Here is a 20020-nt window from a genome sequence, read left to right as displayed (position 1 = left end):
TCAATTCATTTAAAATATGAAAGTCAAGTCGCGTAGACTGTGACAGCAACCGTAACAAAAGGTGCAAGCAACAGACAATGTGATGTGCTTGTACAGATATTGTAATGATGCAAATGAAGTGGAGGGGACGAGCTGCCTTATTATGTACATAAATACACAGTGGCTCGCTGTGCCATCCTTGAATGCAGGAGAGTGAGAGAGAGAAGGGGAGGGAAAGAAGGGAGAGAGGAAAAGAGAGCGAGAGAGGGAGGGAGGGAGGAAGGGAAGGGGGGAAGGAGGGAAGGGAGAGGGGGGGGAAAAAAAAAAGGGCTCAGCTTGAAATCCGCTGCCAGTTTTAAGCAGCGCGCACCTCGGGCAGCCCCTCCGCCGGGCTGCGCGCACCCACCGCCCGCGGCAGAGCCGCCGCTCCCGGCGCGGCCAGGCGGGGGAGGCTCCCTGCGGCCGGCGCCCCCTCCCCAGCCCGCGGAGCGGCCCCGCGGAGGAGGAGAGCCGGCGCTTTCCAGGCACCGGGCGGAAAAACTGAAAGAAAAACGAGGACGGGCGAAAGGCAAGGTAAGGGGACGCGGCTGCGCGGCTCTGCGCGGCCCCGGGGCTGCCGTACCGGCACGGCGGCTCCGCCGCCGCGGCGCACCGGGATGCGGGTCCCGCTGCTGGAGCGCATCGCTCGAGGCGGTTTCCCCCGGGGACAAACCTGGCAGGGTTTTGCAAAGAACGAAAAAATGCCCCCAGCGCGCCCGGACACCCCCCTCCCGCCTCGGGCCGCCTCCTCCCGCCCGACCAGGACCCGGGCTGCCGGGCCGGGCTGAGCCCGGTGCAGCGCCCGCCGGCTCGGTGGCACGGCGGGGGCTCTGCCCGGCGGCGGGGGCTCTGCCCGGCGGCGGGGGCGCACCCGGTGCTCTCCCCGCACTGGCACCCTGCGGGGAGCGGGACCACCGGGCCGTGTTTCAGTTTCAGTTGGTTTGTTGGTTTTGGGGGGTTGGTTGGTTTTTTTGTTGGTTCCCCCCCCCCGCCTTGTCACCAGGGTAATTATTTAAATCTCCATCTTGGAAAGTTGCATTTCACCCAGGGCGGCCAGGCAGACACTTCCCGGAGACAGGGTGTGCAGAGCCCCGCGCCCCCTCCCCGCAGCCACATCCTATCTCCTCGCTCCTATTGTTGGCAGATTTGGGCATTAAAAAAAAAAAAAAAAAAAAAAAAAAGATGCGAGGGTTTGTTCTGCCCTGGAAAGCCGGCAGGGCCCGGCCCCGCTCCCCCTGCACCTGCCTGCCGGGGAGTCCTCCCCGTCCCAGTCCCGTGCGGCAGCTTTACGGGGCTTTGCATGATTTAAAATTACCCAGCCACATCGGGGACCGGGCCGCTCCTCTCCGCCGGCTCTTTCACCCCCCTCTCTCTTTTCTTTTTTTTTTTTTGTTGTTGTTGTATGTGCAAAGTTCCCCTCTTTATCCTCCTTTTGCTTTGGGGTGCTGAGGCTGGAAGGCAAGGCAAAAAAAAAATAATTAAAAAATAGAAGAAACCAGGAGCGGAGCCTGCCTGGATTTGAGGCGATTTCAATAAGAAAAGCGATTTCACTAAGGGGGGTGCGGATTTCAGTCGCGGGGATTGTTCTCCCCCAGAGCACGGAGCATCTTTATTAAACGCAATTTTTTTTTTTTTCTCGGAAGTCTAAACCCCGGCCTGGCCCAAGCCCCGCGGCTGGCAGGGGAGAGACAGCCGCGGGCGGTGCCGGTGCCGGTGCCGGGCGAGAGACGAGCCCCGCTCCCCGTTCCGGGCTCGGTCCCTCCCCAGCGAAGTTTTGCCTGCGGAGAAGCAAATCGAACCTGCGAGATCGGCCTCTTTCCTCCCTCCTGCAACAGCTGCGCCCGAAATAACCTTGCAAGAAAAAAATATATATACATATACAATTAAAGCGACCTCCTGCGAACGAAATCTTTCCTGGCAGGGGCTGAAAAAATATGTTTATACCTTTTTTCTGGACAAAGCCGTGCGTGTGCACCCCCCACCCCCCCGCCGCATGCGTTTTTCTTCGGGAACTTGCACAAAAGGCGTTTTTGTGGGCAGTTTGGGGTCGACTCGAGGCTTTTCCTCCCCTTTATTTGCAGCCGAGCGAGCCGTGGGGCTGCGGGGGTGTGCGGGGGGCGGCAGGCACCGGGGAAATTGCGGACAAAGTGCAGGTGAAGGAGTGTGCGGGAGCGGGCCGGGAGGAAGGCTGGGACCGAGGGTTCCCACGGTGGGGGACATAACATACCCCGCGGAAATCGTCTGCGGGATGGGGGGATAGCGAGGAGGCTCCTCCAGTACTTACAAAAAAAAAAAAAAAAAAAAGAAAAAAGATTAAGTATTCCGTGATTTATTCCCCGAGCCGTCTCTTCGTTGTTTGGTTTTTTTTTTTTAATGCAGCTTAAATAGGGTCTTGTGGTTAAGAGGTAACTGTGTCATTTTATAACCCTATTAGCAGCCATTAATGCGTGCCAGTAACGCAGGACGGGGGGGCCGGGGGAGAAGAAAAGCAAAGCGGAGACAAGACCAGAGGGAGGAAAACACCGACAAAAAAAAGGCAGAAAGCAAGAACTTCCCTTCCCCCAAAAAATCACACCCAAGGAAATAAACCCGAGGCGGGGAGGGGGGGGCTGCTCGCCGCGGCCGGTGCTGGCCGCCCCGGGGGGGGGACGAAGGACGGACGGACGGACAGACGGACGCGGGGCTCCTACCTGCGGGCGGGCGGCAGCCGCTCGCACCGGCCGGCTGGTCCTCTACCTGCCGCGGCCCCCGGCGGGGCGGGAGGGGGGGGTCGGGGCGGTACGCCCACAGCCCACCGCCGGCCCTCCCAGCCCCCTCCCCGCCGGAGGGCAGCCGCCTTCCCCGGTCCACCCCGGGGCTCGCACATCGCCCGGCGGTCGGGAGTACCGCAGCCCGGCGCGGGGCTGAGCGCTCCTCTCCCTCTTTTTCTTCCTTTTCGAGGAGTTTTTCCTGCCCTCCCTGCTTGCGGCCGCCGCCGGTTGCACTTCGGGGCGGAGCGCGGAGAGGCGGGGGGGGGGAAGGATGCTGCACGGCCGCCCCGGGAGGTCTTGACCCCCGGGTCTCCGTTCACCGGGAGGGAGCGTGGGCCCTGGACGGGGCGGGGGGGGCGCGCCGGGGGCATCCCGGGAAGGGGGGTGTCGGGAGGAAAGTGCCCCGGGGGCTGCGGGTCCCACCCAGGCCAGCCCCGTTTGCTCAGGTCCACTTTTTCTCAGGTCCAAGCACCCAGGATCGGGGAGGGGGGGGTGAGGAAGAAACGCCAGTCCGGGCGTGTAAATAAATAGTCTGCGTGCACGGCCGGGGGTATTTGTTTTCTGCCTTCGCCTCTGCCCGGGCATAGGTGTCAACTCCATCACATGGCGCTGCTAACTGTTGCTAAAACATGTTGTCGTCTCCCCCCTCCCTTAACGATATGACATCACTTGTCAATCAAATCAAAATAACCAGTTGTGCTTCCAGATCTGGGAAAGCTCCCTTATTGAAAAAGAAAAAAAAAATTGCAACGGCAATAACAAAATAAAGTTAATAAAGCGGAGCCCGTTGTGTCGGGGAAAAAAAAAAAAAAGGAAAAAAAAAAGGGAGAAAAGGTGGCAAATGGGGGTTTGCAAGGAGCGGGGTGAAGGAGCAGGGCGCGTCCCGGGCCCGGCAGGACCCTCTCCCCGGAGGCTTGGCAGAAAATTGAGGGGAGAGCTGCTTAACCAGCCGTGTGAAGCGGGCTGCGGAGCGGAGCTAAGCTGCTCGCCTCCAGCAGCCAGCGCGGGTTGCCGATGTTCCCGATGGGTGAATTAATTCAATTAAAACCCCAGCCGTGCCGCCGTGGCATTTAGCGGCCGAGAGCAGAGCCGGCAACCGGTTCGCCAAACGCAGGCAGCGGGACCGGGACGCGGCGGGGAAAGAAATAAAATAAAATAAAGTAAAATCCTGAGAGCCGGCTGACTAGGAAATCTCCCGGCTCAGGCACGGGAATTAAACCGCTCCCTCAGCAGAAATCGTTCATCCCTGCTGGAGGGGGTCATTTTATTTTACAAAGGGTTTTAATGGAAGGGGGGGGGCGGGCTGCAAAACGCGAGAGTTGGGTGCGAGGAGAGGCGCCGGCCGCAGTGCCAGCACCTCGGCGGCGGGGAGGGGGCCGCCGGACCCCCCCGGCCCGAGGGGGAGGGTGGGGGGTGAGGGCGGGCGCCGGGGCGGGGGGCCCGGCCCGAGGCAGCGCGGCCGGAGCCGCTGCCCGCTCGCCCCTTTTGTTTTGCTTCGCCTGCCGGCCCCCGGGTAACCCGAGCCGGGGGCTTCAGGGAGCCCTGGCCGGGCAGCGCCGGGGTCTGCCTCGCCATAAATCAAGCCGCCTGATTAATCTTTACAATTTGTCTTTTAAAACAAACACGAACGAATTATCAGCTCGTTAACCGCGATTTTATCACCTGCCTAAAACAAACAGCCCACCCCACTCCCCCCCCCCCCAAAAAAAAATCGCGGCCCCGTGCTGATGGCAGGCGGGCAATAATTAAAACATCCATATTAATTAATAAGGGCATAGCGAGGCGCTAGGCTTCGCCGGGAGCCGGAGCCGGAGGGGCCGGGGTGATCCCGGCTGCCCGCCGCCCTGCTGCAGCGGGAAAGAGCCCCCCGGGCACGGTGCTGCCCGGCTCCGGCAGCCTCCGGGCTGTGGGTGGAACGAGGCGCCGAGGGGACCTACCTGCAAACGCTAGAGTTTATTTTATACTCGCCCTTCTATCACCAAAAAAAAAAAAAAAAAAAAAAAAATCCGTTTTGGGGGGATATTAGGGTGGCTTTGTTGGGGGATTTTTGGTGCACGTAGGAAGAAAATCGCTTCGGAGGGAGCAGCCGGATTTTTAGAAAGCTCTCTTGGTTCTCCCTCTGCCTTTTAACTTTCCTTTTTCTTTTTTTTTTTTGCTTTGTTTCCCTTTCCTCCCTGGCACCTCCGGCCTAAGGCACCCGGGCACGCTCCGCCGCGGGCAGCAGCTCGGCAGCGCGGGGGGCACTTGCCCCGCCGAGCCCCGGCCCCTCTCCCACCGAGCCCGGCCCAGCGCTTGTCCCCGGCCTGCCCGGGCCAACCAGCCCGTCCCGGGAGAAGCCGGCTCCACCGCCCCCTCCGCTCCCGGCAGCCGACGGAGAAGCTGCCGCCCGACCCGCCGCTTGCGACCCCCCGGCGGCAGGAGGGGGCGAGGATCGCCGCGGTCCCGGCGCCGCCGCGCAGCCCCGAGGGCAGGGGGCCGGGAGGGGTTTGGGGGGGGGAGCGGGGCAACCCCGGCTTTGGGTGCAGAAGGCCGGTGGAGGAAAGGATGCGGAGGGGTGGGGGGGTGGGGGGAGCAATGCCGGCTCCCCCCTGCCCAAGCCTCCGGCGCCCCCAGCCCGGCCCCCGCTTCCCCGCCCCGCCGGGCTGCGCTGTGGGTCCCCCCGGGGGGCTGCGCTGGGGATCCCCTGGGGGGAGGGTTTGGGGGGGGGCACAACGGGTGCTGGTAGTGGGGAAATAGTTAGGGAGGGAGCCCCATGTCTCTCCGGCCAGACGGGCACCGCAGCGAGGAAAGGGAGTTTTATTATTATTACCGTCATCATTATTATTATTATTGTTATTATTTAAAAAAAAAAAAAAGTTCATTTCCTGGCGAATTTGGCAGTGACGGGTGACGTCAGAGCCCCGGCGTCGTAGTGACTGGGGCGGCCGGGCCGGGGGAGGCCGGCTGCGGCTCCCAGCCCCCAGCGCTGCCCGCCGGGCCGGGGAGAGGGGGGGGGGCTGCCCTCGGGGCAGCAGCAAGCAGCATCCCCAGGGCCGCCCCGCTCCCCCCTCGCCCCCCTCCCCAGCCCCCCCGGCGGGGCCCGGCACAGCCCGCACGGCACCGACCGGCTCCCGCGCCCCCTGCCCCGGCCGCGCCGTCGGGCTGGAGCCGCGGCCGCTGCCCGGCGGGCGGAGGGGCCGCTTCCCCGCCAGCCCCCTGCCCCGCTCCTCGGGGGGGGGGCGGTTTCCTCGCCCTGGGACCGGCTCGGAGGTTTAAGGGGTTGCGACGAGCGTTTCCCTCCCCGAAAGCAGCGGCTGAGGAATGGGAGGGGAGCGCCTGGGAAACGGGACCTGCAGCAGCGCCCGGCCGCGCTCTCGGGGGGGGTCTGTGTGTGTGTTGGTTGTTACTTTCCCATTATTTTTTTTTTTTTTCCGTCCCAAAAGCGGCCGGGTTTATCGGCACCTTGGGGGGTGGCAGAGACCGACCCGCGCCCCCGGCTCCAGCCGAGCCGCGCCGCAAGCTCCGCAGCAAACGCCTGTTGATTCGGGCTGCGCCTCTCCTCCCCGGCCCAAAGCGCACAAGTAATTGCAAATATTAAAACCGTTGGGGTTTTTTGGCTTTTTTTGAGGGGGGTGGTGGTTTTGCTTTTTTTAAAAAAAGGGGAGACGAAAAAAAAACCCAGGGGTGCGACGCCGCAGCCCCAGCGGGGAGGCTGCAGCCCATGCCCGGGCGCCCTTCTCCTGCCCGGCTCGGCTCCCCGGGCCTGGCCGTTTGCTGCCGCAGCCGCCGGCAAACCCCAGCCCGGGTCCGGCCCGAGCGCTGCAGGCCGGGGAGCCGAGCAGGGTCCCTTCTCTGCCCCGCTGCCTGCCCGGGGCGGCATGGAGGGTAGCGCCGGCCGGAGCGGCCCCGCTGCCCGGGCCCTTCTCGCCCTGTCGGTCCCCGGGGCCGGCGCGGTGCCTCGAATTTATTTGGGTTTTGGTTGGGTTTTTTTCTTTTTTTAATCCTCGATTCAGACAGTTATTTCAAACTAGCCGTGATGGGACGACCACGCTGGGGTTTGTCCCGCTCCCGGCCGCGCACTGCTGTGCCTGATTTAGGGGATTTTAACATATTTATCTCCCCGGTGCCGACTTCCATCCCCCCAGCCCCGGGCATCCCGGCGGCGGCGCTGGGAGCCGCGGCTCCGCGGCCGGGCAGCACCCGACGGAGCCGGCCCCACCGCCGAGCCCTTCCCGCACTCCGTCCTCGCCCGCCCCGACACCCCCCCACCCCCCCCCCCCGCACACCCCGGCGGGACCCCCCTATTTTGCCGTCCCCGCCCCGCAGGGGCGTGCAGCGAGCCCGGGCGGGGAAAGCCCCCACGGCGCTGCCGGGCGAGGATGCTGCGGGCGGGGAAAGGGGGGCGGAGGAGGGGGTCTGCGCCGCGCTTCCCCCCCACCCCACCCCCCCCCGGGCCGGCTCCGTTTGGGGCCGGGGGTGCGGTTGGGGGCGGTGTGGGGCGGCGGGATTGGCTGGCCCGGCCGCCGGCCCTGCGCGCCCCGGCCCGTCTGCGGCGCCGCGGCCAGCTGGCGCCAGCGCTCATATAGGATGCGCGGGGATGGGACCGAGCCGGCCAGAGCCGCGGCTTTGCCATCTGAGTAACACCCTCCATCCAGCCTGCTCTCCTCCTCCCGCGCTCCCGCTGCCTTTCCCCCCCTCTCCCTCCTCGCCTTTTTTTTTTTTTCTTGTTGGTTTTGGTTGTTGGTTGGTTTGGTTTTTTTTTTTCTTTTCCCCCTCCTTTCTCCCCCTCTTTGCGGCACTCGCATCCTCCAAGCAGGCATCCATCACCACCCACCCCGCGGAGGCACCCTGCCTCCCGCGCCGGGTAAGTGTGGGGCGCGGGGGGGGGCCGCCGCGCCGCTGCCAGGGCGCACTCGCTGCTTTCGCTAGACACCCTTCTCCCTCCTCTTTTCCTTCTCTTCCCCCCCCCTTTCTCCCCCTCCTTTTCCTTTTGTGTCAGTCGGAGTTCTTGCTAAAACTACGCTATATTAGATCTGCCGTTCTTCCTTTTTTACTCCAGTTTTGAAGCCAGCTGGAAAAACTCCTGTTGACGTTTGTAGCGAGAGCCGGGGGGGGGGGGGGGAAGGAAGCTTTTTGTCTTTTTTTTTTTTTTGTAAAGAGTTTGAAATGGGATCTCTGTTTATTTTGTGGGGCAATGAGCAGGGAGGGCGCAAGGCGAGGACTTTGGGGGAGAGGATCTTTTTGGAGGGGGGGAGGGGCTCTGCTTCCCCCTCCCCATCCATCTACCGCTGGGAAAACAAGCCGGTCGGGAGCCGGCCCGGCGGGCAGCGCACCCCGGGGCTGCCGAGCCGCTAACCTGCCCGTCTCTCCCTACAGGTGCTGCCCCGGCCCTTCCCCGGACCTGCCTCTGCCACCCGCCTGTTGATAGAGGGACACGCTGACTTCGGGGGTCCTCCCCCACCCTTCCGAGGGCGCACTCCAATCACCCGGCGGTTTTCTTTCTAAGAAAAGCCACCCCATCTCCTAAAACCCACCGGCAGCGCCAAAAGCCACCCCCCGAGCAGCAGCAGCAGCAGCAGCAGCAGCACCCCCCCCCCACCGAGCGCCGCTTGCTCCTGGCCCGGGGGTGGGTGGGAGGGGAGGCCCGAGGCCATGGAGGTGGCCACGGACCAGCCTCGCTGGATGGCCCACCACGCCGTGCTCAACGGGCAGCACCCCGAGAGCCACCATCCCGGACTGGCTCACAACTACATGGAACCAGCGCAGCTCCTACCTCCGGATGAAGTCGACGTCTTCTTCAACCACCTGGACTCCCAGGGCAACCCCTACTACGCCAATTCCGCCCATGCCCGGGCCAGGGTCTCCTACAGCCAGGCACACGGTAAATGGGCACCCGCTGCTCTCCTTTGCACCCCCCGGCCCCTTCCCCGCCCGCCTCCGCCTGCGCTCCCCGGGCCCCTCCGTGCGGGCCGGCGGGTGTCCTACGTGGAGGCGAGGAGCTTCACTCGGGGGCCGCCTCGGTGTGTAGGAGCCGGGGGGAAAGGAGATCTAAGAAAACAGGATAGAAAGGGAAGCAGGGGTGGATTTTAACCCTAGAGATAACCAAGGACCGGCGGAGGGGAGGGAAAGAAAAGGGGGGGAGGTGAGAGAGGAAGGGGAAATAGTGTGCGCACAGGCTAAAACTTCGCAGACACGGCTACTTCCCGGATGCGAAATACAAACCGATTCAAATCGGCGATGGATTTTATTTGGGGGTGTTTTTAGGAGCCGGAGAGAGCGTGCTGCAGCAGCTCGGGACACAGAGCAGAAAGGGGTTTGCTGCCTCCTCGCAGGGGTGGGGCGGGAGGAAAGGGGGTGCCTCTACTCCTGCCCCGGCTGCCTGGGGTCCCCCTCCTGCTGCCCATCGCTCTTTCTCGCTGGGCTGGCTGGTTTACTTCCCTCGGAGGGGACAGGGCGAAGGGGCCGGCGCGCCAGTCTGGCTGCTCTTCTCCGGGTTGTGAAACCTCTCCCCATGCCCGGCTCCCCTCCGGCTGCCTGCGGGCTGGGGAGCTGCCGGCCCCGGGAGCTGGGGGACCTCCCAGAGCCGCTCCGGGCTGAGCCGCTCCGGGCTGAGCTGCCCCGCGCTGATCCCAACCGCTCTTGTGTTCCTACAGCCCGCCTGACCGGGAGTCAAATGTGCCGGCCTCATCTTATCCACAGCCCCGGGATCCCTTGGCTGGACAGCAGCAAGGCGGCACTGTCTGCCCATCACCACAACCCCTGGACCGTCAACCCCTTCACCAAGACACCCCTGCACCCCTCGGCGGCCGGAGCGCCCGGGGCCATCTCGGTGTACCCAGGCAGCAGCACGTCCAGCACCGCCTCGGTGTCTTCGCTCACCCCGGCCTCGCACTCCGGCTCCCACCTCTTCGGCTTCCCCCCAACCCCTCCCAAGGAAGTGTCCCCGGACCCCAACTCCACCAGCGCCGCCTCCCCTTCGTCCTCCGCCGGGGCCCGGCAGGAGGACAAAGACAGCATCAAGTACCAAGTGTCGCTGTCGGAGGGGATGAAGATGGAGAGCGCCAGCCCGCTCAGGAGCAGCCTCACCAGCATGGGGGCCCAGCCCTCCACCCACCACCCCATCCCCACCTACCCTTCCTACGTGCCGGCCGCCCACGACTACAGCAGCAGCCTCTTCCACCCTGGCAGCTTCCTGGGGGGCCCCGCGTCCAGCTTCACCCCCAAGCCGCGAAGCAAGGCCAGATCCTGTTCGGGTAAGTGTTGGAGCCCGTGGCCTGCCCTGTCACGCACCAGCTGTACCCCCTGCGGTGGAAGGGCCGAGGTGACAGCCGTGCTGCCCGGGGGGGTGGTGGGGGGAGCGTGTGTGTGTCGTGGGGGGGTGGCTTCGCTGGCTGTTGGGTGAGGTTGCAGGCTGCTGCGAGGCTGGGTGCTTGTGTCGGCTCTCTTGGGGACAGAGGGGCAGGTGGCTGCCTGGTCCCGCTTTTCTGGGTTTTTAATCTAGGAGATGGAGCTTGTACCAGGCTTCTGTGGGTGGCAACGCATCCGTAGCGGCCGCTGAGCCACCGGCCCTGGGGCGCTCAGATGGCGCCGAGGGACATGGGGACCGGTGCAGTGTGAGCTGGCAGATCGAGTTGTACAAAGAGGGATTTGTAGGAGAAAAAACCGTTTCCCTCGGAGAAAAGCTGGCCTCAGCCACCCAAGGGGCTCAGGCCCGACCCTGCTCCCCCAAGCCAGCCAAACCCCCACGGATTACACGTGGGGACTTCCTAGTGATAGGTATTTCTCCCTCAATAATTTCTACGTCTCTTCATTAATACGAACCAAGGCCCCAGTGCAGGATGAAAGCGAAACTTACCCGGCCAGTCTGCTTCAAGTCGCAGAGGGCCTTATTTCCTTCGCGTTTTACAGGAGCAAAAGTTCAAATATAGTTTACATACCAGTGCGAAAGACTAAGGTGTCCAGTCATCGCTAACTTACTCCAGCCTAACTTGTAACTAGAAAATACTCCCTCCCCCCCCCACCCCGAACCAGACATATCTCTGCTTCCAAACGACAGACTGCAGACCTTTCCCGTGTTCACAACCCCTCCTTGCATTTCTTCCCGAAAGAGCAGTCCTAAATCAGCAAATTAGGTGATGGGTGAAGTTTTGATCCCACTTTGAAATGACATTAGTTGTACAATTAGACAGACAAATTAAGACAATTTGTGTAATTCTAACTAACCTTCCTGGCTTAACATCCTCAGCAATGGAAGGAGATGAATTACAGTATATTGGGACTGAATTTAGATAGCCCTTTAAAAATAAATGGCTATATATGCATGCGGTGTGTATTCTTATATATCATTGCACATATATGCTTATGAATACACTACATGTATTTATTTTTAAAGCAGACAATAATTTAGAAATGTGATCTCTTAAGAGTTTTGCAACAAAAATATCAGCTACTTTTCAAGCTCATCGGCTCTTTTTCAAATGGCTCCTCTGAAGGGAAAAAAACACTCCCTCTCCCGTTATTTAAATTTAGTTGCTACTATGTATATGTATTTTTTAGTAGTGCAAAGAGTAGAAAGTAAAGGCAATTAGCAGCTCGAGCCCCCCGAGTTTGGGGAAACAGATTCAAGACCCAGGTATCTGAAGATAAAGGGATCTTGAGCAGCTTTTTATTTTTGTCCTGTAGTTGCTGATGATTTTATTAGATGGGGGAAGTAAGGAGCTTTTTTGTTTTGTTTTACGGTTGGGTGTTGGTTTTTTTTTTTTCTGTAAGGGAGCCCCCTGTGCAAGGAACTGGGGAAAGTTCGTGACCACTCAGTGTTTTTGTAGGAAAACTAAGACTCACGACACGACGACTCCTGCAGCTTCCTGCCCTAGGAGGGACAAAAGCTACAAATGCAGCGCCGCAGAGCTCCCCTCATTTTTCACTCTAGACTGTGTTGTTTAAAAGCCACCCACTCCCTAGATTAAAGGAGACACAAGCCCCGCTGAACTCAACATGGCCTGCTTCAGTTATTAGCAAAAAGAATTTCCTCTCCAGTTAAATACTGTAGGATTTGCATAAACTATATTAAGAGAGATTTCTATATTAAGCAGACCTGCCCTCGAACCATCAGAGGCAAATGAACTTTTAGCAGAGAGCTTTCTGAGGCAGAAACAGATATCTAGGAGTTACATGCTGGGTTTTAACAGAGACATTCTACAATGCCGTGTTTCCCACGTTGTGCTACTAAACTAATAATGAAGCAGTAATAAGGTAAACTGCTCCCTACTAAATCCAAACTGTATTACTGAAAAATCACAGAAACAGAAAAGAACTCAAAGCCTGTTTTTAACAGTAATTTCCAGAGTGCTTGCTGAAACTGAACTTTCTCTAAGATCAGCATTAGCAGCGTTTTTTCTGCCTTTAGAACAAAAATCATAACTGAGCCTTTGGCATTCTGTATCTATTCCCAGACTGCTCAGCTTTACTTTCTCATCCCGTGGCATTTGCAACAAAAAGGAAAGCAGAGAACGGGAGGTCTTTTTGCTTAGATTTAATTCTAGAAAACCTCTTCCTTTGACTCTCTCTTTTACATGTTGTGTGTTTGCAGGTGTGTGTGTTTCTGTACGCGTGTATGTGTGTATTTGTGTCAGGAGAACACAGGATCTAACCATCCGAGTGCAATAGATACGAGAGGGGAGCGGTGCCCAGCGCAGATTAAGGGAGTTCTCGTTACTGAAACGATAACTTCCATCTGACACAATAAGAGTGTCACTCTTTCTCACCTTGCAGAGAGAGCTGCCTATTTCTGATCATGACATAAAATACTCGCTGGAGTCTGGGCGTTCTCGAAACACAGCTCCTTGCTGCATGTGCTGTAGATGTCACTGCTGTCTGATTGTGCTTGAATTAACACACTGTTTTGACTTCTGGAAAATGCCTAAAGGACAATGCAAAAAGCTTTTGTGAATTTGTTTTTAAAGAAAGAAATCCGGTTTCTTCGTGTTTCCATTTAGAAGGCAGAGAGTGTGTGAACTGTGGAGCAACTGCTACCCCTCTCTGGAGAAGAGACGGCACCGGGCATTACCTGTGTAACGCCTGCGGGCTCTACCACAAAATGAATGGTCAAAACCGACCTCTCATTAAACCTAAGCGAAGGCTGGTAGGTGTCTGTTTCTCCTGGGTTTGGGGATAAATTAGGCGCAGGGACCACACGCAGGCACCAGTCAAACGTGTCTCATCTCTGCTCAGCCCCTGCCCAGAGCCGAGCTGTACTGTACATGGGGGTCAGTCACGTCGAGGTCACTGCCGTGCCTCGGGGCAGATCTCCCCCCCTCCACCCCCAACCCCGGCATCCCGGCACAGACCACTGCGCCGCCGCGGCCACCTCGCGCGCCTCTGTCCCGAGCCCCCCTGCCGCTCACAATAGATGCGGGATATCGTGTATCCGTCTCCCCGTTCATCCTCGGATGACAGCTTTTAATTTAATTCCTCCTTTATTTGGCCTCTTGGGACGTGTTGGGCGCATACTGGGATCGAAAGGGTTATGAGCGTGAATGTCCTCCACCGTGTACTAAAAAAAAGTTTCAGCTCCAAAAAGCAAAACAAATCAGATGAGTCAAAGCTACTGCTCCCTACTCAATAATTATTTGTATAAAAGCCATGAAGTAATTTTCACTCTTATATTCTCTGGCAATATTAATATTGGTTCCCTCCCCAGACAATCCCCTACTGTTTAAAAAAAAAAAAAATCCTATTATTTTTCCATGGAGTCACCTATACTTTGTATTTTCATTTGAGTGATTTAAAAAAAATGTCCTTTCTAAGCTCCTGGTAGTAGTTTCCTATCCGGATATCTGTACGTTAAAGATAAGGAAACTTTGTGTATCTGTTTCCTGACTCTAAAAGCTTTAGAGAGTTTCTATAGGCAAGCCTTGCCAGTCATGCTTGCTGTTTTGAAATTTCTAATACACTCTACTCCACAAATAATGCGTAAAATGCTAAGAATAATAAATATATTTTTTGAAGCTTTGTGATTTATGGTGCCTAAGTCTCTTAGCTATTCGTGGGCACGTTTCAATGAGGTTTGGAGAGCAGAAAATTGGCATTACTGCTCTAACACTGGGATGGGATACAGAAGATTTCTGTCGTGAGTCAGAATTTCAACTATGCAAGCTTCTTAATGACTTGCCTTCTAAAGTGACTGACATATAGAAAAATGTTAAGACAACAGTGTAACATTATCGTCTCTCAGGCTCAAGTGCTTTGCAGTCTGAATGGGACAGGCCATGGAGTTAAGCAGCATAGTTGAGTATCAGTAAGCCATCTCAGATATGCAAACATAGATCTCCACCTTCCAGTGTGTTGGGAGACTGTTATACTTAGCTCACTGCGAGGGGTTTTGGGGGGCACTAGAGAGGTTTTCTTTTAGTGTAGTTGTTTTAATGTTTTGTTTTGTTTTAATTGATTTACAGCTTTGTTTATTGCCCCTTTTTCCACTGTAGTTTGCTTGTTTGCGGGGGAGAGGAGATGGCCATCTTTGGGAATTTGTTCATCTGACATGCAATAGCAAAGTGATCATATTAATAATGTCAGTGTTTGGACGTCTGGCATTAATTGTGTTTGGGTTGCATGAGTGTACTTGCAGTAGGGGGTACCCCCTTTTTCTGCCTTTGGCCTGTTCTCACAGGCGAGTAAGGGACTTAAATATATGAGTCTCCAAGGGCCTGATTCTTGCCTTAAGCTGCTGAGCCGTCCATCATCTTTGGGAAAGTTACAGAGGACCATGGTGTAAATCAGGAGCAAGTGAGAACAGAACCCGGTGCTCCTCTTGCGAGGCGGGTTGGTCTGTGCTTCGAGCGGCGCCAGCTCCCCAGCAGAGCCGGCAGGCAGGGAAGCGCACAAAGTTCTTGTCTGGGAAACCCACCGCTCCGGGACTCTGCTCTCTGCTCACGGAGATGCCCCGCACATTAACGTGAGCTTCGCTGCTGCTTCACCCTATGGCTCTCGGTGGCTAATAGCAAAAATATCCAGGGACCAAGGCCCCGGGGAAATTACCACGACTGATATGCATTAGAAAGTAAACTCTGCTAATTTAAGAAAAGAAAATACTGAGTCCTCAGCATTAATCCAATTGCACAAAATGGACAGTATTTTGACCACTTCCAGAGGCAGGGCTGAAGCTTTCTAATGCAAAATTATTTCCCCAAATATGGGGTGCAATTAGTCCGTCCATAACACTTTATACGATACCATGCTTGCACAAAGAATGTATTATTGTGGGGTCTGCTAGACAAGGGTCCATCCAGAAATTACTGGCTGCCTGCTGTTCTACTTTTCCTGTTCTTGTTTTGGGAGGTGGGTGAATGTTTGGGCATTTTTCTTTCCCCCCACCTTGGTTTCAGCAGAACAATAGTTTTAGGAAAGGGTGGTGGATTTTTTGTTGGGTTGTTGTTTTTTTTTTGGGTTTTTTTGTGGTTTTTTTTTTTTAAGACAGTTGTTTGAGGGCTTGTCAGCCAAGGAACTGAGTAGGGACAGAGGCAGCAGACACAGACGGGTCAGCGGAATCATTGCTGCAAGGCATGAAATTTGGTTTGCTAAATATTTAAAGAAAGTTGGAGCCGGTTTTGTTTTCTCCCTTTCACTTGTAAATGGAAACTGATTTTTCAGTGATGGCTCTGATAAATACTGCACCCAGTTAAGTAATGCAGTTGGTTTTCTTTTGTGTCCATCTTTAAAGGGCCAGAGTAGGGGTAAAAATCACATTCTTGAAGATCATTCCCTCTTTTCAAACCCAGTCCCAACATTGGCACAAACTAAATCAGTCACTTAAAAAAAAAGAAGGCAAATGCATTTTCATGATGCATTCTAGAATCCTGCAAAGGAAAAACCTGAACAAATCGGATGATGTTTCCCCCTCTAAAATTTTTGTTTGTGGAGTTAGAGATGCATTGTTTCTCTCCTTACTTCCCCTGCACACGCAGTGCCATGGGGCTTGAAGCTGCAGTCCGCATAGGAGAATACTTGAATTCAAACAAAAACCTAACGGCCGCAAAATGTAAAACTGACAGGAGCTTCCCTTCAGCCCTGATGCTCTGTGAAAATTGTAGTAATTCATTCTACCCAACCTAAATACTGAGTCCAACTTGACCTTTCTCATGATCTCCCTCCTCCTGCCGATACATTTTTAATTTTCTTTTTCTTTTGGTTAGTCAGCGGCTAGGAGAGCAGGGACTTGTTGTGCCAACTGTCAGACAACCACCACGACCTTATGGCGACGTAATGCAAACGGGGACCCAGTTTGTAATGCCTGCGGACTCTACTACAAATTGCACAACGTGAGTATTTACTCATCTCATGTGTCGCTGCTTGCCTAGCTGGGATTGATGTCTTAACTGCATGGTGTACACTAGGCTTTTATTGGTTTCAGGGTTTTGGTTGTTGTTTTATTCCTTCCCCCGTCTCTAAGGTTCCCCTGGGAAGTGACAGCCGTTCTTTGTCAGCATAGTGATGCTAAGTTCAGTGACATTACAATGTATTAGCTTGGCTTCTAACGCTTGGGCAAATCAGGCAAAATAGAGCTACCACAGTTGGTTTTATCTAAGTGTGTTTTGCGTGCTGTTTCCCTCCAGAAACACAGAGGCCATTTGGAACGGTCTCTGTGCAAGAATTAATCCTGATCAGGCATCTTCATTTTGATTTTTTTTTTAAAATAATTATATCTAAGGCTTTGTTTTATTATATTAATTTTTTTTAAGAAATTAATCCTAAGCAGGAATCACTTGACACATTGGAACGTTATTTAAACTGTAAGTAACAGAGGTTACTGGTACAAGATTGCTCATGTCTTAGGACTGAATTTGGGTCAATGTGTGCCTCCTAGTTTGATCTCTTCTATTAGGAAATGAATGAGGACTGAGGGTAAGCCTACGGGAAAGAGAGTCATCAGCTGCCAAATTCAGTTCAATTTGTTTTTCATGTCTATGGTTTTTTTGTGTGTGTGGTTTTATTAAACAAATCAATATAAACAAATTCTGCAGAGAGAAACACCATTTTTTTTGGCTAGAAAAAGGTCTCCATCCAGGAAAAACACATGGGGGCTGTCCAAATATTTTCATTTTTGCACAATAAGGTCATTTTGTCTGCATGAGCCTGATTTTCTCATTTCTTGCAGGTGAACAGGCCTCTGACCATGAAAAAGGAAGGAATTCAGACCAGGAATAGGAAAATGTCCAACAAATCAAAGAAAAGCAAGAAAGGCTCTGAGTGTTTTGAGGAACTGTCCAAGTGCATGCAGGAGAAATCGTCTCCCTTCAGCGCTGCTGCCCTTGCTAGCCACATGGCACCCATGGGGCATTTGCCACCTTTCAGCCACTCTGGACACATCCTACCAACACCTACCCCCATCCACCCATCTTCCAGCATCTCATTTGGACATCCACACCCATCCAGCATGGTTACAGCCATGGGATAAAACCTGATGACCAAGAGACCCACCCAGAGATTAAGAACATGGGGCTTTGCCTAAGATGACACAAAGTAAGAAAACGTTCTGCCAAGAGGAGAATGTAGGGATGGCAAAAGGGGATCTTTGCTCCCATGTGGTTTAACTCTTAATGCTGGACTAAAACCTTGCAAATGATGGGTCTTCTGCAGAAACGTGTAGTGGTGCCTGTAATGCACTTTGCCCCCTCAGGTATAAGGAAAAAGAACTCACCTGTTCGATACTTAATGGTCCAGCAGGAAGCAAAAGGTGGCAGAAGCTGAAGGAAAAGGCTTGGAACTGGCTTTCCTTTCTCTCTTTGTTATTACTGTGAATATTGTAAAGAGATATAAGCAGCCTCCCGGGATGGAATCGGCTCACTGGAAGCCAGACATGCTGGATTTCTATCGCAGACTTTGTTTGGGATGGGGAAAAAGGAGAAGAAGAAAAAAAAAAAGGACACATTTATAAAAATGTAATTTTTAAAATGAAAACAGACACAAAGTCATATTTATTTTGCTCTTGTTTTCCACAAAAAGCCTCAACCCCTCTGACTGCATGTTTTTGTGCTGTTGTTTGCAATGGCTACCCTGTAAGAAAACCTGCCTTCAAAACAAGGGGGAGAGGGGGGAACATATTCAGCAACCCCCTTGGATTAGCTCCATCTATCTTTCATACCAAAATATCTACTGGGAAGGGGGAAAAGATTAGGGGGGGAACAAAGCAAAAATTTAGCCGCAATATGGGGTTTTAATGTGCCCAAGATGGTGATTATTTTGACACAATTTCTTCATTCTTTTCCCTAACATGAAAGATTTATTTAAAAAACAGCCCCCCTCCCAACTACCCTATTATTCCTCAAAACGGACAGTTAGATCAGACAAACTGTTGGGAAAAAACTCTCGGGAAGGCAATCCTGCACTAGCAAGGGGCGAGATACAGGCATTTACCAAACTGTGTCGCAGCTAACTTCTAGCACAGCAAACACCATCACAGGGCATAAAAACATCCAACTCACAGACTTTAGAGGTTGAAGCATTTTGTTCTGTTGTGTTGGCAGCTGTCGCTTAAAAATGCAGATTAGCTGCTTGGGTAAACTTACGGCAGTGTGGCCACCATGTCCACACGCAGCCAGCCAGCGCGTGTGCTGTCTCAGGCATCCAGGCCCCGGTGGACTTCACAGGGAGGAAGGGCAGAAATGAGGTTGAGATCACTGGAGAGGGGAAAGAGAGAGACAATCAGTTTGAGCTTCACACATCCGTCAAATCCCAGACACAGCGACAGCTGATGAGACGAGGGAAAGCATCGTTCTAAGGGGAACGTCCGTTTTCCGTAGCGTATTTTATATGAAAAAAAAAACAAAAAAAAAGAAAAAATTTAAATCTCCCATTATTAAACCATATTGTACGTAAAGACCGAAAACAAAGCTATTGCCAATGTGAAGTGTATTCTATTGATTGTTATGATCTGATGCCTCTCGTGAACACAAGCTCCAGTATAACATACAATGTACATATTTAGCTATACTTCTGATGAAAATGCCCCAATGAACAGAGGGGTTTGATAATGTAAACCACGTAAGCTTAACTCTGTGACAAGCTTTTTTTTTTTTTTTTTTAAATTTTTAACTTTTTTGTTGTTGGGGTTTTTCTTTTTTTTTTTTTTGTTTTGGATCAAGCCAATTGTATCTTTACTGCAAAAGTCCTGCTTTAAAGAAGAAAACACGAAACAAATAAAAATGGATGTATGTTAATTTTTTTCCTAAACATGTAATTCAAATATTTGATAATGATTTAAGAACCAAGCAGCCATGAAAATCCTGCTTTCCTCCTTTTTCTGGTCTGCGTAGGCATATAGGTGCACTTTGTAAAGAAGTGGAAATAAACGGGAAACTAAATTGGTTGGGAGAAATCACAAGAATTTTTAATCTACTGAGGTAAAAAATTGGGTCCTTTTCACTTTTTACCTTTTACAATGGTACAGTTCTACATTATTTGTACCCAACTCAAATTTCTGTAGGATTTGGGCAGGGGGGCGGGAAAGGGATGTGGGTGGAAGACAGGGATTACTGATACAGTTGACAAAGTGCAATATATTGTCAGTCACTGCAGCATAGACAACGGCAGTCAAGATTTAAATTATTTTGTACTTGTATCAGCATAAAAAAATCCTTCAGTATTTTCTGTTTTTATTTTAATTTTTATTTTGCTTATTTTTGGATTAGTGAACTAAGTTATTGTTAATTATGTACAACATGTTTATATATTGTCTGTAAAAAGTGTATGCTTTCCTCATATTCCTTCAAGGTGAATATTGCTAAGAATAATAAAATACCTTTTTTGTGAAAGTACCTGTACCCAGCTTCATGTCATAAAGGCTGCTTTTAATAGGGAGAGAGGAAAAATTATCGTCACCATTGTTGCCAGTAGAATTATTAGCTTAAACTTTATGCAGAGCCGTCTATTGATATTTCAAAAACCTACCAGGGCAGGACAAAAAAAGTGGTTGGTGAATGATTTAGTATAAAAAGCACAAGGACAAAAGCTCATTCTCTGGTGTTGTTTTGGGGTGACGAGGTCACGCAGTTAAGTGCGCTAAAGTTTCTAAACCAGTTTAAAATCTAAGGCAACAGCCACATTGCAGATGATGAACTGCGGTTTCTCTGTTGTTTTTTTGTTGTTGTTGTTTTTTGGGTTGTTTTTCCAAAAGTGTTTGGGGAAATATACTTTTCAATTAAAAACAAGTTTAAAAAGCACTGTGAACAGAAAAGCAGCCAGGTGCCTAATGGGTTTCAAGGCAGGCCCTGTAGTAG

The 20020-nt window shown here is 53.4% G+C and overlaps 1 protein-coding gene across 4 annotated transcripts; it reads left to right on the top strand.

Annotated features, from left to right (window-relative positions):
- The first annotated feature begins 263 nt into the window (after window positions 1-263).
- GATA2 (GATA binding protein 2) lies at window positions 264-18816 on the top strand. 4 transcript variants are annotated; one of them, XM_069812188.1, is made up of 6 exons: window positions 264-552; window positions 8124-8628; window positions 9401-10000; window positions 12710-12888; window positions 15938-16063; window positions 16900-18816. In XM_069812188.1, the coding sequence occupies exons 2-6, from the start codon at window positions 8400-8402 to the stop codon at window positions 17197-17199; spliced, it is 1434 nt and encodes a 477-aa protein (XP_069668289.1). In that variant the 5' UTR covers window positions 264-552; window positions 8124-8399; the 3' UTR covers window positions 17200-18816. The 4 variants fall into 4 exon arrangements, with proteins under 4 accessions (XP_069668289.1, XP_069668287.1, XP_069668290.1 ...); XM_069812186.1 differs by lacking the exon at window positions 264-552 and adding an exon at window positions 7199-7611; XM_069812189.1 differs by lacking the exon at window positions 264-552 and adding an exon at window positions 7205-7611 and having other exon boundaries at window positions 12743-12888.
- The last annotated feature ends 1204 nt before the right edge of the window (window positions 18817-20020 follow it).

Source organism: Haliaeetus albicilla, chromosome 24 (assembly GCF_947461875.1).
Source record: "Haliaeetus albicilla chromosome 24, bHalAlb1.1, whole genome shotgun sequence".
Lineage (NCBI taxonomy): Eukaryota > Metazoa > Chordata > Aves > Accipitriformes > Accipitridae > Haliaeetus > Haliaeetus albicilla.
The sequence above is the reverse complement of the archived record's forward strand: the minus strand, read 5'-3'. Positions and strand labels throughout refer to the sequence as shown.